The sequence below is a fragment of the Poecilia latipinna genome, unplaced genomic scaffold (assembly GCF_001443285.1).
Source record: "Poecilia latipinna isolate Pla-1442-1.1 unplaced genomic scaffold, P_latipinna-1.0 Scaffold1786, whole genome shotgun sequence".
Classification (NCBI taxonomy): Eukaryota; Metazoa; Chordata; class Actinopteri; order Cyprinodontiformes; family Poeciliidae; genus Poecilia; species Poecilia latipinna.
This window is the reverse complement of record NW_015114402.1, coordinates 123,338-135,224: the sequence shown is the minus strand read 5'-3', so window position 1 is coordinate 135,224 and position 11,887 is coordinate 123,338. Positions and strand designations below refer to the sequence as shown.

Genomic DNA, 11,887 nt, shown 5'->3' with positions numbered 1-11,887 from the left:
TGGAAGGAGAGTTGCATTGATTAGGTTTGGAAGGAGGTTAAATGTTCAGTCAACATTTGTCTGTCCAAAACTAACATGCAAAGGGTTTTGTGCATATTTTGAAACTTGTTTCTGAATTGCCTGCAAGTAATTTTAGACGCCAGTAAATATTCAAATTTATTTTTCTCCTAAGGCATTAAGTTCTCATAAAGGTGACACGTGAAATTGGAATGATGAGCTATTTTAAATTCCACTAATAAAACACATTTAAATAGATTTGTTGTTTGCTGATGTGTGTCTAACTTACAGCATCGATTATAAGCTACTTTGTTACATTTGTTGTTAAACGATTCACCCCAAAACTAGTAAAACTGATGTTATTTGCCTTCCTGGTATCCTGCAGAAGTTTCCGGTTACGTTGTACGCAAATTTGTTGACGAACCGATGAAAATCGCCTCCATCAACCTGCTACATGCAGCTGCTGTGAACATCTTGGTCACATGTGGGAAGAGAGAATAGCTGAGCCCGGTTGTTTTGAGTAATTACTCTGCCACCTAATTGGTAGTTGAGCCGCAGATGACATTAAAGAGGCTGCTGCTGCTGCTCCTACTCACTGTGGACAACCCACGTATAGAAACGGCTACGTAATCCATGTGAGGGAGCGTGTTATGTGTGCGTGAGGGAGAGTGATCAATCGCTCCTTCTCCGTCTCTGTGGCGTGGGAGGCGTCTGTCAAACGGACCCGTGGAGACTCCTCTCTGTCCGTCCGAGTGGAGGACACTACACACCGTCGTCTGTTGAGAGCAGCTGAAGTTTGGAGTCTGTAAAGCCGGTGTTACTCTTTGGGGGGGGATACTCCGCTGCCATCCGGGAAGACCCGTCACATTGTGTGCTGAAAGGAAGTTGAAGCAAACAGGTGCGTAAAGCACTTCTCTCTCTCTCTCTCTCTCTCTCTCTCTCTCTCTCTCTCTCTCTCTCTCTTTTTTTCGTACAAAAAGAATCTTTATCGTAGCAGTAATATGACCATATGTGCGCCTATCAGTTCCATTTCCTCCTTTACTATCCTTTGTATTAATAGTAAAGCCCTTCATTGCTGCCATTCACAGGCTGTAATTCCTACAGGTGGGATTTGCTCCAAAGCTGCTGGCATTGGGCAGCACAGATATTCCAGCCTGTACAATAAACCAGTCAGAGGAAGAAAAAGAAGGGAGGGGGGAAGAAAGAGAAGAAAAAACGCGGGGCGGTGGCATCATTTCTGTGTTTTAACAGCGACTAATTCAATTCATCCGTTTGACTGGACCTGCTTTGCAGTTGGGTGCGTGTAATCTGGGAGCCGAACCGAGCCGCCATGGACGCGCTGATGAAGGGTTTCTCCAGAGCCAAGGATGGGGTCGTGGCAGCGGCGGAGAAAACCAAGCAGGGAGTGACTGGAGCGGCTGAGATGACGAAGGATGGGGTTATGTATGTTGGTGGGTTCCGGGAATTCATCTCATTTATGCTCAGGAAGTGACTGTAGTCACCACAATTAAAAAAAAATAAAAAAATCCACATTTGTATTATCATTTCGATTGTCATACTTGTAAATATTTGGCACTCATATGTCTTTCAGGTACTAAAACAAAGGATGGAGTCTCCACAGGTAACTTTCTATTAATTCCAATGACTTCTTACCAAAGTTCTTGTTTACATTTGATTATTTATGACCAAGGATGATTTTATCCAGAATTTTTTTTTTTTACTTTTTTACACATGAATATAATAGATTGATAGTTACCTACATATGCAGGCCTTGTCCACCTTAAAATTTTATAACATGATCTTTGTGCTTATCCTTTCTGAAAGGTTTTTCCACAAAACCAGCATATCATTTCTAGAAATGTGATCATCAGCTCAAAAAATTATCCATAACATTAACAGTAACTATACCAGGCCTGCTTGGAGCAATGTAACTTTACCACCAAAACACAGCAAAAGCATACAAGCATGTGCAACGCATGAGTTAAAAGCTTGTTCCTTATTTTATCTGACAAGATTTTGGGTCAACTGTTAGGTTGGATGTAGGGTTATAACACTTTGGTTTTAAAACAGTTGCCTATTGGTTATCCGTGGGGAAAATCTAACAAATTAAAACACTTGTGTTTTTTTTTTGGGCACCTAAAACCAAGCATTCTGCTATGATAAGCACTTGCCATAATCTTACCTGACAGGTATGAAGGTATACAAATATTTTAAAAGGTTATGGCGTAAAAATGGCTGTGACTTATTGCCAGTCAGGCATTATAAGTAAAATGTTCTTTATTGACATCATGAAAGGTGACAAGGTGTCCAGATTTTTATCTGATTTTTTTGAAACACAAAGTGAATCAGTTTTGCCCTTTCCCCACCTGTTGCTGCACACTGCCAGTCAGCTTACAGAAAAATAATGCTTTTAAGTATTTCCTGCCCCCACATGAAAGAAAGCAAAATGGTTCTATAAAAGTATTCACACTAATTCAATGAATTAATGCCAAAGATAGCATTATAATCAAAGGAAGTTTTAGATGTTCTTTAGATGTTTTTAGGAGTTGTTGTGTCTTTTTGTTTGTGTTGTGTTTTTGGATTTTAATGCACACAGTATTTGACAAGTGTCCAGAGACAAAAATTTTATGCCATATCTGTGTGAGATTTTTTAAGCTATTGGATTTTTACATAGTTAACAATATGTAATTATTGGAAAATAGTTGGTGAAACCTGATATTCAAAGAACCAACAGGACTGATGTTTTGAAGCCGTTATTTCCGTTAATGTGATGGTTTCTCGCTTACACATAATGAAAACACGACATCTAGGTTCAGCATAAAACATCAGACAAATAAAATAAAATAAAAAACAATTGGACAAAACTAATGGATAGAAGTAACATAGTTACTCAAGTCCTGACTACAATGATTAATATGTAATATAATTTTAACAGAAAAAGGAGTAATTGTGCCTTATCTGTTTGAAATTGAGCCAGTTGAATCATATAACGCATGAAACCGTACTGTGTTTTTTTTTGTTGTTGTATTTGCTGTTTTTACACAAGATTGCCATGGTTTGAGAATTTCATACCAATCCAGGCCTAATTTCATAAACAAAGGAGTAGTTTTAACTCAGCAGATCTTTTACATGATCAAAAAGCAAAATAAATGAGATTACCTCACCGAATCCTCAGGCGGTTAACAGGACAGACATATAGCATCTCTGTGGGTGGAGTAAGTGTAACATTTCCACTGCTTTATTCACCACTACACCTGAATGACTCCCTGCAGGCCTTGCTTTGCTACTTCTCATTCAGAATAAGTGGAGAACAAGCAGAGCCAGGCCTACCTTAACTGATTGTGCTGTAGGGAACCTGGCAGATAGTTTGTTTTTTTGTTTCTTACACTAAGCAGGTGAAGTAAATGCACTATGACATAATGTCTTGTCAGCGATCTGCATTAGATGATCTGATAATCTGCTTTGGAGAGGTTTGTGCAGGCTGTGATTACGCCCTGAGCCTCCTGGTCTTGATTAATGATGCTGTGCGGGTTGATCAGCGAAAGCCTTATGAGTTCACCTGTTGCCTCCATTTCGATTGCAACCGTCCATCAAAGATGATTAGTCCACCATGGGGATAAATTTGTTTGCCTTCCCTGTCTCTCTGAACAGAACTCACCCGAGGCTCTTCCTCAATTAAGTTAGCTGATTGAATTACACACACACTTTTTTTTTTTTTTTTTTATCTGTTTGCAACACAGCAAAATATCATTAATAAATTACTCGACTTGAAACATCATTTTTAGAAAGACAAGCTAACGGTGATATATTACAGTTGTTTCTATCAGTATAACTCTGCTTCTCAGATTGCTTAAAAAAACTTTAGAGTAAATTGTGGGATTTGTTTCATGTTTCTGTTTGTAATCCTCTTCGGTGTTAAGACTGTGATAATACAGCCTCCCCTCTGTTCTTCTTTTCCTTTCTCCTTCCTTTTGTCCCTGCAGTCGCTGAAAAAACTGTGTCTGGAGTGTCTCATGTGGGCGGAGCTGTGGTTACCGGGGTTACGGCTGTGGCCCAGAAAACTGTGGAAGGAGCGGGCAACATCGCCGCTGCCACTGGATTGGTCAAGAAGGATCCAGCCAAACAAGTAAGAAAGACGCTTTTAATCTTGTGTCGAATAGTAAGTGACAATTTTTGGTGAAGCATTTTTTTTTTTTTTCGTATTTTACAAAACAGCAGAAACTCAGTATTGTTTCATTTTATGAGATTTTTGCCTTCGGCTTTTATAAAGCACTATAATTACTTATCAAAGTATACAAAAAAAATCACAATTTATAGTAACACTGATTCATCTCTATATTTTCATGAAGTTTTTATCTCTTAACTTTTTCTGAAAAAAGAAGACAGAAACAATTTTTTTTTAAAGTTTTTTGTCAAAATTACAATTTTTACAGATAGACACGACTTTATCCTTGCATAAGAGTCAGATAATGTTAATGACTGATTTTTTTAGTTATCAGAGGTTTTAGCTGCATCTCTAATTTGATCATCACCTGCATTTCCTCACTCTGCTACATAATATTAAAGGTAACAGATTTTATGCCACATGCCTCCCAGATCTATGACCCCATAGGGAAATTACATCTGCTGTTACACTGTTTCTTAATCTTGCAATGTGCATTGACACATTTTACTTGAGTCAAATTGGGAAGAAATTAAGGGGATGTTTGGGAATCATAAACTCTTCACATTTCTAAAGGATGTATGTTGTTTCTATGCACGTTGTGTAAGGGGGGTGCTTATTAGGATTTGGTTGTAAAACCTACAGTGCTACTTATCTTCTTTTTTTTTTCCGAAACAGACAGTCTATAAGTTCAACACATAATCTATAAGTTCTCACAAGTATTGAAATAATTATTAGCTAAAATAATCAGAAAAGTTGGACTGTCTACAGTTGGAATCACTTCAAGCATTTGGAATGCAGAGGTGAGTGAATCTTCATGAATACAGACAGACTGCTGACATAGCTTAGCCTGACGATAAATGCCATTGGTATGCATATGTGCAATAGAAACAATATGTCAGCTGTTTCTGATGTGTCAAAAAATTCCTCTGCAGCTTGATTACCTGAACATTACATTATGGTACAGTACCAGGTCTGTAGGTTTATTTATTAAATGTATGTCTTTGTATACAAACATAGAACAGATGCACACTGAGGAAAATTAAAAGGCTTTTTTATAACCAAAATTTTCATTCAGCAAATTTATTCTTACTGTCTTAAAGTGCTTTACATGAAAAATACCTTAAAAAGTAAACATCATTGGGACAAATTACATTTAGAGAAAGCAACATGTCAATTACGTAGTAAGTGAGGTTGAAGTGATGGATGTTTTTGGTCACACGTTAATTTAGAAGGGTGATTAATTGATTTGTGAAAATGTCAGAGGTTTGCAGAAGCAAATCTCTTCCAAGATGTGAACATCTTAAGCTCTTTTGTTCTTATCATCTGTTGCATATTTTGTTGTGGCAATTAGTCAAGGTGTGTCTTTATTACTTAAGCCTACACTTAATGCAGAATTATGTATTTTAATTGTCAAGCTTTAAAAAATAAAATAGCAGGACAGTCCTGATCTTTTACTTTGAAATACAGCTCTATTATAGACAAAACTAAAGTGCTTACTTATTAAATCTGGTCCAAAAGTAGATCATTTAGTATCTAATGTGATGGTGATAAATAAGAGCTAAGAGCTTAGCTTATCTCTGTCCATTTGTCATGTCTGTCTTTCATAAATAATGGAAATTAATGCACAGCAAGTAAAAAAAAAAAAAAAATCTGTATTAACTTCCCAGAGCTGGAAGTCAAGTAAAGGCTTTGCATGTCTATTTAGATTCCAAATATCTGCGATGGACATCAGATGTTTCATTACTTTATCCACCTGGAACTTTATACATGGTAGGCTGAAAGCAGATAAGTTGTTGGAAGCTGAGATTGGTTTTTGTTGGGGTTTGTATAGGAAGTGTTATATTTTGAGGGGTCTTACCTGATGTCTGTGTTGCACATTGCTGTGTGCACATAGTCACGTTGAACCCAAAAAGGGCCCTCTCTAAAATGTTCTCACAGAGCACTGGGCCTTACTTAGTATGCAGAAGCATTAGAAGCTCCTTTCAGTAGAACTAGGGGCCCCTGCCAAACTCCTGAAAAACAGGCCCCATCTGTGTCAAATAGTACACTTAACACAATGCAGTAAGGAACGTGCAGTTCTCCTTGCAACTACCAGACAGAGACTCTTATATGGGATTTCAAGACAGAGAAGGATAGTTTGGTATTCATGGTTCTGGAGTTCAGTGGTGACATGCTTGACACCACTGCACCCAACACTTTGCACTGGGCTTGGTGATGAAAGCCTTGGTGTAGCTGCTGGTATGAAGTTATTGCTATATGACTTTACATAGCCTACCAGTTTGTCAAGTTTCTGTTTTGGCCCTGCGATTGGCTGTGGAATATTCAGTATTGAGGAACTATCATAAAAAGCTGATTGCACAAGTAGCATTCTATATTGGTTCTTGCAATTAAAAGAGGCCTATGAGAGCGACCTATTGTTTTTTTTTTGTTTTTGTTTTTTAAAGTGAAGATGTTTTGTTATCTGTAGATACCAAAATATGAGAAGCTTCCACTACTGAGCTCTGTGTGCAGATAAAGACGTTTATTTAGACACACCCAGAGGCAGCAGCGCAGAGTATTCCTCCATTTTACATTGAAGCTCCAAACTAAGTCCTCACTGTGTTAAAAATGGCGCACTGACCTTGAGTCATTTGTCATCATTTTTCATATCGGCTGCATGTCTTTCTCACCTGAAATGAAAGCTGTTACATACTGGTAGCAACCCGGCATTCTCCATCAGTCAGTCTGGCCTTCGTCTGCCAAAGCGCGAGGAGGAGGCCAGAGCTGTTTATCGGAGCAAACAATTTGCTGTTCAGACTGAAGTCAAACATGAAAAATGATGCTCCTGCCATGTCTTCAAAAGGCCCTTTTATTTGTATTGTTTATGTTTGAAATTCTTCAGAAGACCACTAAATACGCAACATTATGTATTTTATAGAATTAAAATTTTCAGAAAAATTACAAAAAGAATAGATATATTGTCAAAATGTTAAGACTTCATAGCTATTTAATTATATGTACTAAGAATTTAGCTAACCAGTTAGCTAACCAGTTAGCTAAATTCTAGATAACTGGTTAGCTACATCCACTACAGCGCTCGATGTAGAGAAAAACTCTGAGTTTCTAAAGGCACAAGTTAAGAAATGAATAATGATTATAATAATAAACTCATTACAATAAATCTGTTTTGTTGTTTTTCTACCAATTGTCAGAAAGAAATATAAACAAGATTTAAAAAATGGTGTGTTTTAGTTTTGAGATTGTGGTTACATTTTTATTTATGTATTTATTTATTTTTATTATATACGTATTTGTATCTGAACTCTTGAGCTCAATTTATGTTTATAAAGCAATTTTATATATAATTCCTTAACAGAATCTTCATTTTTATGTATAAATTTTGTGTGTGTTTCAGCTGCTTGTTGCTCATGTTGCCATCTCCTCGCATATCAAGTGTGATAACTGGCCTTGCACAGAACGACTCCTGTGGTCTTTCTTGTGAATCCATGCAACCACAGAATAGCTTTCAACTTCAATCCGCTCCAGTCTTAATTAGCTCAGGCTCAGAGAAGTCAGCAATGCTTCTGTAGCTTATCCATTAATGTTTCATTTTCAGTAAGGCTAACTGAAGGGTGCAGCAAAATAATAGAATAATGTGAGATCTCTTCCCCACTAGTTTCCAACATAAAATCATGACTCTTCTCTTTCTTTCTATCCCAGCAAAGAGTGTTGTTTTTTGGGTATTTGTTTTACTGTTTCAAAGATTATTTAAGATTTCGTATATTAATAATATGATGTCATAGATGATCCTTGAAGTCATCTAGTTTATTTGTAGTACTGCTGATTGGTCTGTGCAACTACTGTTTGTGTCTTTTTGCACAACGTGAAGATGTCTTTATCTTTTTGTAGTTCGGATTAATGAGCTTTGTCGGACCTCGCGAAACATTGCATTTGTGTTTTATTTAGTTTGAATGAAACGCCAACAACAACAAAATCAGGTGCCGCATTCCGAAATGTAGATACTGATAGCAAGGAGAGGAGTTTGTAATATTTCATTTAAACCTATTGCATTTACATATCCCACTCCTATTAATGAGGTGCTAAAATGAACATGCCAACTGAATTCGGCTGTAATTACTCACCTGCTTTTGAGTAGCAGGGAACAACAAGCTTCCCAGGGAACACAAACACATTTTTCAGTGTTTGTTGTGATGCTAAATCTTCCGTTCCTTAATTAGCACCGAGGCACGGGGGAATTCGTGAAAGCAAATCATGTCACTTCTGAACGCCATGCACTTACATTTCCTTAATTGTGCCTTTACAGGTTGCAGTAAGCAAACCTGTGCCCCACAAAGACATAAGATACTAAAGATTTGGAGAAAAAAAAAAGTGCTGTTTTTTTTCAATCCATCTTCAACTAATTAAAATGATCTCCTTTTACACCCCTTTTACAAGAAATTAGTTTTATTAGTTTAAACAAAATGAAAAGAAAGTGTAGCATAATTAAGTGGAATCTTAAGAAGAGAGGACAGACCAACAGAGGGATGTAAACGCAACTGACTGATCTGACAAGAAGAAACTTGCAGATTGGAGAAGTTAAAATCTACATTCTTTTCAACAAGAGACTGGCATGCAGATGGCACCAGATTGTCCTCATTTAACAAGAGCTCCCGGGCGACTCAGAGTCATTAAGCATCATTAATATTGATTCTATTTAAAAATTAATGCCAGGTGGAAAAAGTCCCTCCACCACTCTCCTGAGACACTCAGACAGATAAAGACTCGCCCACAGGAGAGCAAACAGTCGACACCGTGATGCTTTGTCCAGATTAATCTTCTCTTCCGATTGTTTCACCAATTCATCATCTGCTGGTGACTCACCCTGATTCAGCACGGCTGGAAAGGTAGAAGTACCCAGAAATGCCTAGATAAAGGACGAAAGTGGATGTGAAGCAACAGAAAAAGTAGAAATCAGAAAATGGTTTCAATTTGATTTAGATTTCTTAACACATATCATTCTCAGTTCTTTGCTTTGGTAAATTAGCGTTGCAGAGATAATTAAGGCTAAATTTGCCTGAATGTTTACTTTAGTCAGTAGGAGGAGGGCGCTTTTCCTGAAAAACACAGGCTTGATGGCTTGTTTGAAATGCAACAGGAGGAGTAGAAGGTGCAAAGACGTCCTAAAGGTTATATTCTCCATCTGGTAGCCCCACACGTCCACAAGCACTCATCAGCACACAGTGATCACCCCTAATCAAGGTCAGCTCAGTCACACGGTGTAATCGAAACGGGAGAGACGTCCATGTTTCATCGGTGTTTTAAACCGCGTTATTTTTTAGCAGCCTCCAGCCATAGTGACTGCTGTGATGTACATTTATCCTGAAACAAACAGAGAGTCCAGTGGAATTTATTTCTTTCATTTAAGATTAAACTGATTTTTTTCTTCTCTAGATGTAGATGTCAGCTTTTGATGCATTTCCAAAGTCAACTTGTATTTTGAGAGCAAAGTGATCTCGGAATGTAGAATAACCTTCAGTGGAATAGATTCAGTTCGTGTACAAGTTAATATTAGCATGAACACAGCTCTTCTTCTTTGAAGACCTCGGACGTTTGGTAGAGAACATTAGTGAACTAACAGCATCATGAAGACCAAGGAACACAGCAGATTGGTCAGGGAGAAAGTTGTAGAGGACTTTAAAGCGGGGTTAGTCTTTATGAAACAATTCTCTGTAGTTTGAACATCTCACAGATCTCAAGTTATCATTTGAAAATAAAAATTAAAGTGTATGCATCAGTTTCAACAAAACTACAGACTGCCGAGACATAGCTGCCATCCACCTAAACGTACCTGATTATAAACCGACTCTGCTGTCTGGACACGTAATCGTCACCTTTAAACATCGCAGTAGCAGCATGATGCTGTGGGGATACTTTCCTGGGAGTAAAGGCTGAAAAAGACTTCAGACTGAGAAAAAGTTTCACCTCCTGACAGCAAAATGACCTGAAAGATACAGATCAAAGCTAATTATTTTTGCTAGAAAGTCCCAGTAAAAGGCCAGACATAAATCTAATCAAATGTATGTCTACAGTTCAAAATTAATGTTCACAGATGCTCCTTATTCAATTTAACTGAGCTTGAACTAGTTTGCAAACAAAAATGTGCAAAACTGTCCGTCTGTGATGTGCAGACAGACATAAAGAAAGGTCGTTCTGGTTGTTTGCAATTTTTTATAGAAAACAATCTGACTGCAAATTAACATTACCAGTTAGATTGTTTGCTATAAAAAATTGCAGTATTTTCCTTATAATTCGCAGTTATGGATGACTTCAGTCTGCTTTACCACAATTAAATACACTTGCAAGGAACCGTATAGTCAAGTGTCTCGGATTGACTTAAAAATAATAGACTACTCTCCAACCACACAACACAACACATGAGTTAGCTTAGCTAAAGAAAGGCTAGAGGCTAAACATGTGGGCTTCCCTCAGTACAGTAACACTATTGATGTCCCGTACAACGTCATCTTCACGAGATGTCTGAAAGAAACAAGGTATAAAATTTGGAAGTGAAATGTATTTCTATTTTTGCCTGCAGGGTGAGGATGTCTCAGCAGTACCAGATGCAGTGGAATCACCGGTCGATACCGACTCCACTGAACCTACAGAGGTAAAGATTTCCAAACTGCTTTCTACGCACAATACAAAGAAACTAGCGGATACCTGTGTGATGGGGTTCATGAGGGCTGCTTGAGAGCTTGCAAGAATATAAAGGTGATGACAATTATTTTAATTAATCAAAAGTTCCACCTTACAGTTACTTGTGGAAGCTAATTATATTTCACACTGTTGATCAGGATTATCTCAGAAAGGCGTTTAAGATCCTACATATAAAGAAAATAAATATGTCCGAGACGTTCTCATGTCAAGGCCACAGACTGACTTTCAGCCCTGTGTGACAGCAGTCAGAGGTCATTAATAAATCATATGACTGGGTGGGGTGTTTATAGACCAGCTCGAGTGACTGAGATGCAACATCATAATGGAGTAGGGGGATCGTATCACATTTGCCTACGCAGCAGCAAAACCTGTCCTTTTCTCTCCGCCCCAGGAGGACTCGGACGACTGAGCGGCTCGGCGGCTTCGCAGTCGAAGCAAAATGACCCAAACATTCCATGTCGCTCTGCCAAGTCCCGTCGTGCCTCGTCTCTGGTCCGTCATGGAGTCTGTGCTCGGCGTCTGTGCGTTTCTGTGCGTGCCGTTCTGTGTGTCTTTCCGGTAAATGTTCTTGTAGGGAGACAGAGTGATGTTGCGCGAGTGTGCTGGCGCGTCCTGCGTCCCGGGCGGCGGCTCAGGTGTGTGTGTGTGTGTTCTGTGACCAGCTGTCGTTTACAGTGACTCCCTCCCACTGAGAAGGCCACCTGATCCCAGAGTATGTGTGTGTGTGTCTGTCCACCGTCAGCTGGTTGGCTGCGTCCGTAACACAAACATGGAAGTAAACACCTAAGTGTCTCTATATAAAGGAACAATTCACACATATCTGTTTGAGATGGATGCATACTGATATTCTCTATTTTGTTGTGTATTTTGTCACTGTTTTTTGCAATGGACTATAAAGTACTGGGCTGTTTGTGCATTCATGTTGTATTTTATAGCATGTAAAAGTAATATTCAACTTCACCGCTGTATCATGGATTTATTTGGATTCAAATGTTGAATAAAATACGTAAAGTGTGGGATTACGCCCTT

At 38.4% G+C, this 11,887-nt stretch overlaps 1 protein-coding gene across 2 annotated transcripts; it reads left to right on the top strand.

The window, feature by feature from the left end:
- The first annotated feature begins 532 nt into the window (after window positions 1-532).
- On the top strand, window positions 533-11,887 carry LOC106965224 (alpha-synuclein-like). Of its 2 annotated transcripts, none has more exons than XM_015061186.1 (6): window positions 533-895; window positions 1,291-1,448; window positions 1,589-1,618; window positions 3,981-4,123; window positions 10,737-10,808; window positions 11,250-11,887. In XM_015061186.1, the coding sequence occupies exons 2-6, from the start codon at window positions 1,328-1,330 to the stop codon at window positions 11,265-11,267; spliced, it is 384 nt and encodes a 127-aa protein (XP_014916672.1). In that variant the 5' UTR covers window positions 533-895; window positions 1,291-1,327; the 3' UTR covers window positions 11,268-11,887. The 2 variants fall into 2 exon arrangements, with proteins under 2 accessions (XP_014916672.1, XP_014916673.1); XM_015061187.1 differs by having other exon boundaries at window positions 535-899; window positions 1,292-1,448.

Excerpts from the sequence above, each read along its gene's own strand:
- LOC106965224 (XM_015061186.1), top strand. The coding sequence starts at position 1,328 with ATGGACGCGCTGATGAAGGGTTTCTCCAGAGCCAAGGATGGGGTCGTG. Across the intron at positions 1,619-3,980 it reads AAAGGATGGAGTCTCCACAG|TCGCTGAAAAAACTGTGTCT; the intron begins GTAACTTTCTAT and ends TTGTCCCTGCAG. Across the intron at positions 4,124-10,736 it reads AGAAGGATCCAGCCAAACAA|GGTGAGGATGTCTCAGCAGT; the intron begins GTAAGAAAGACG and ends TTTTGCCTGCAG.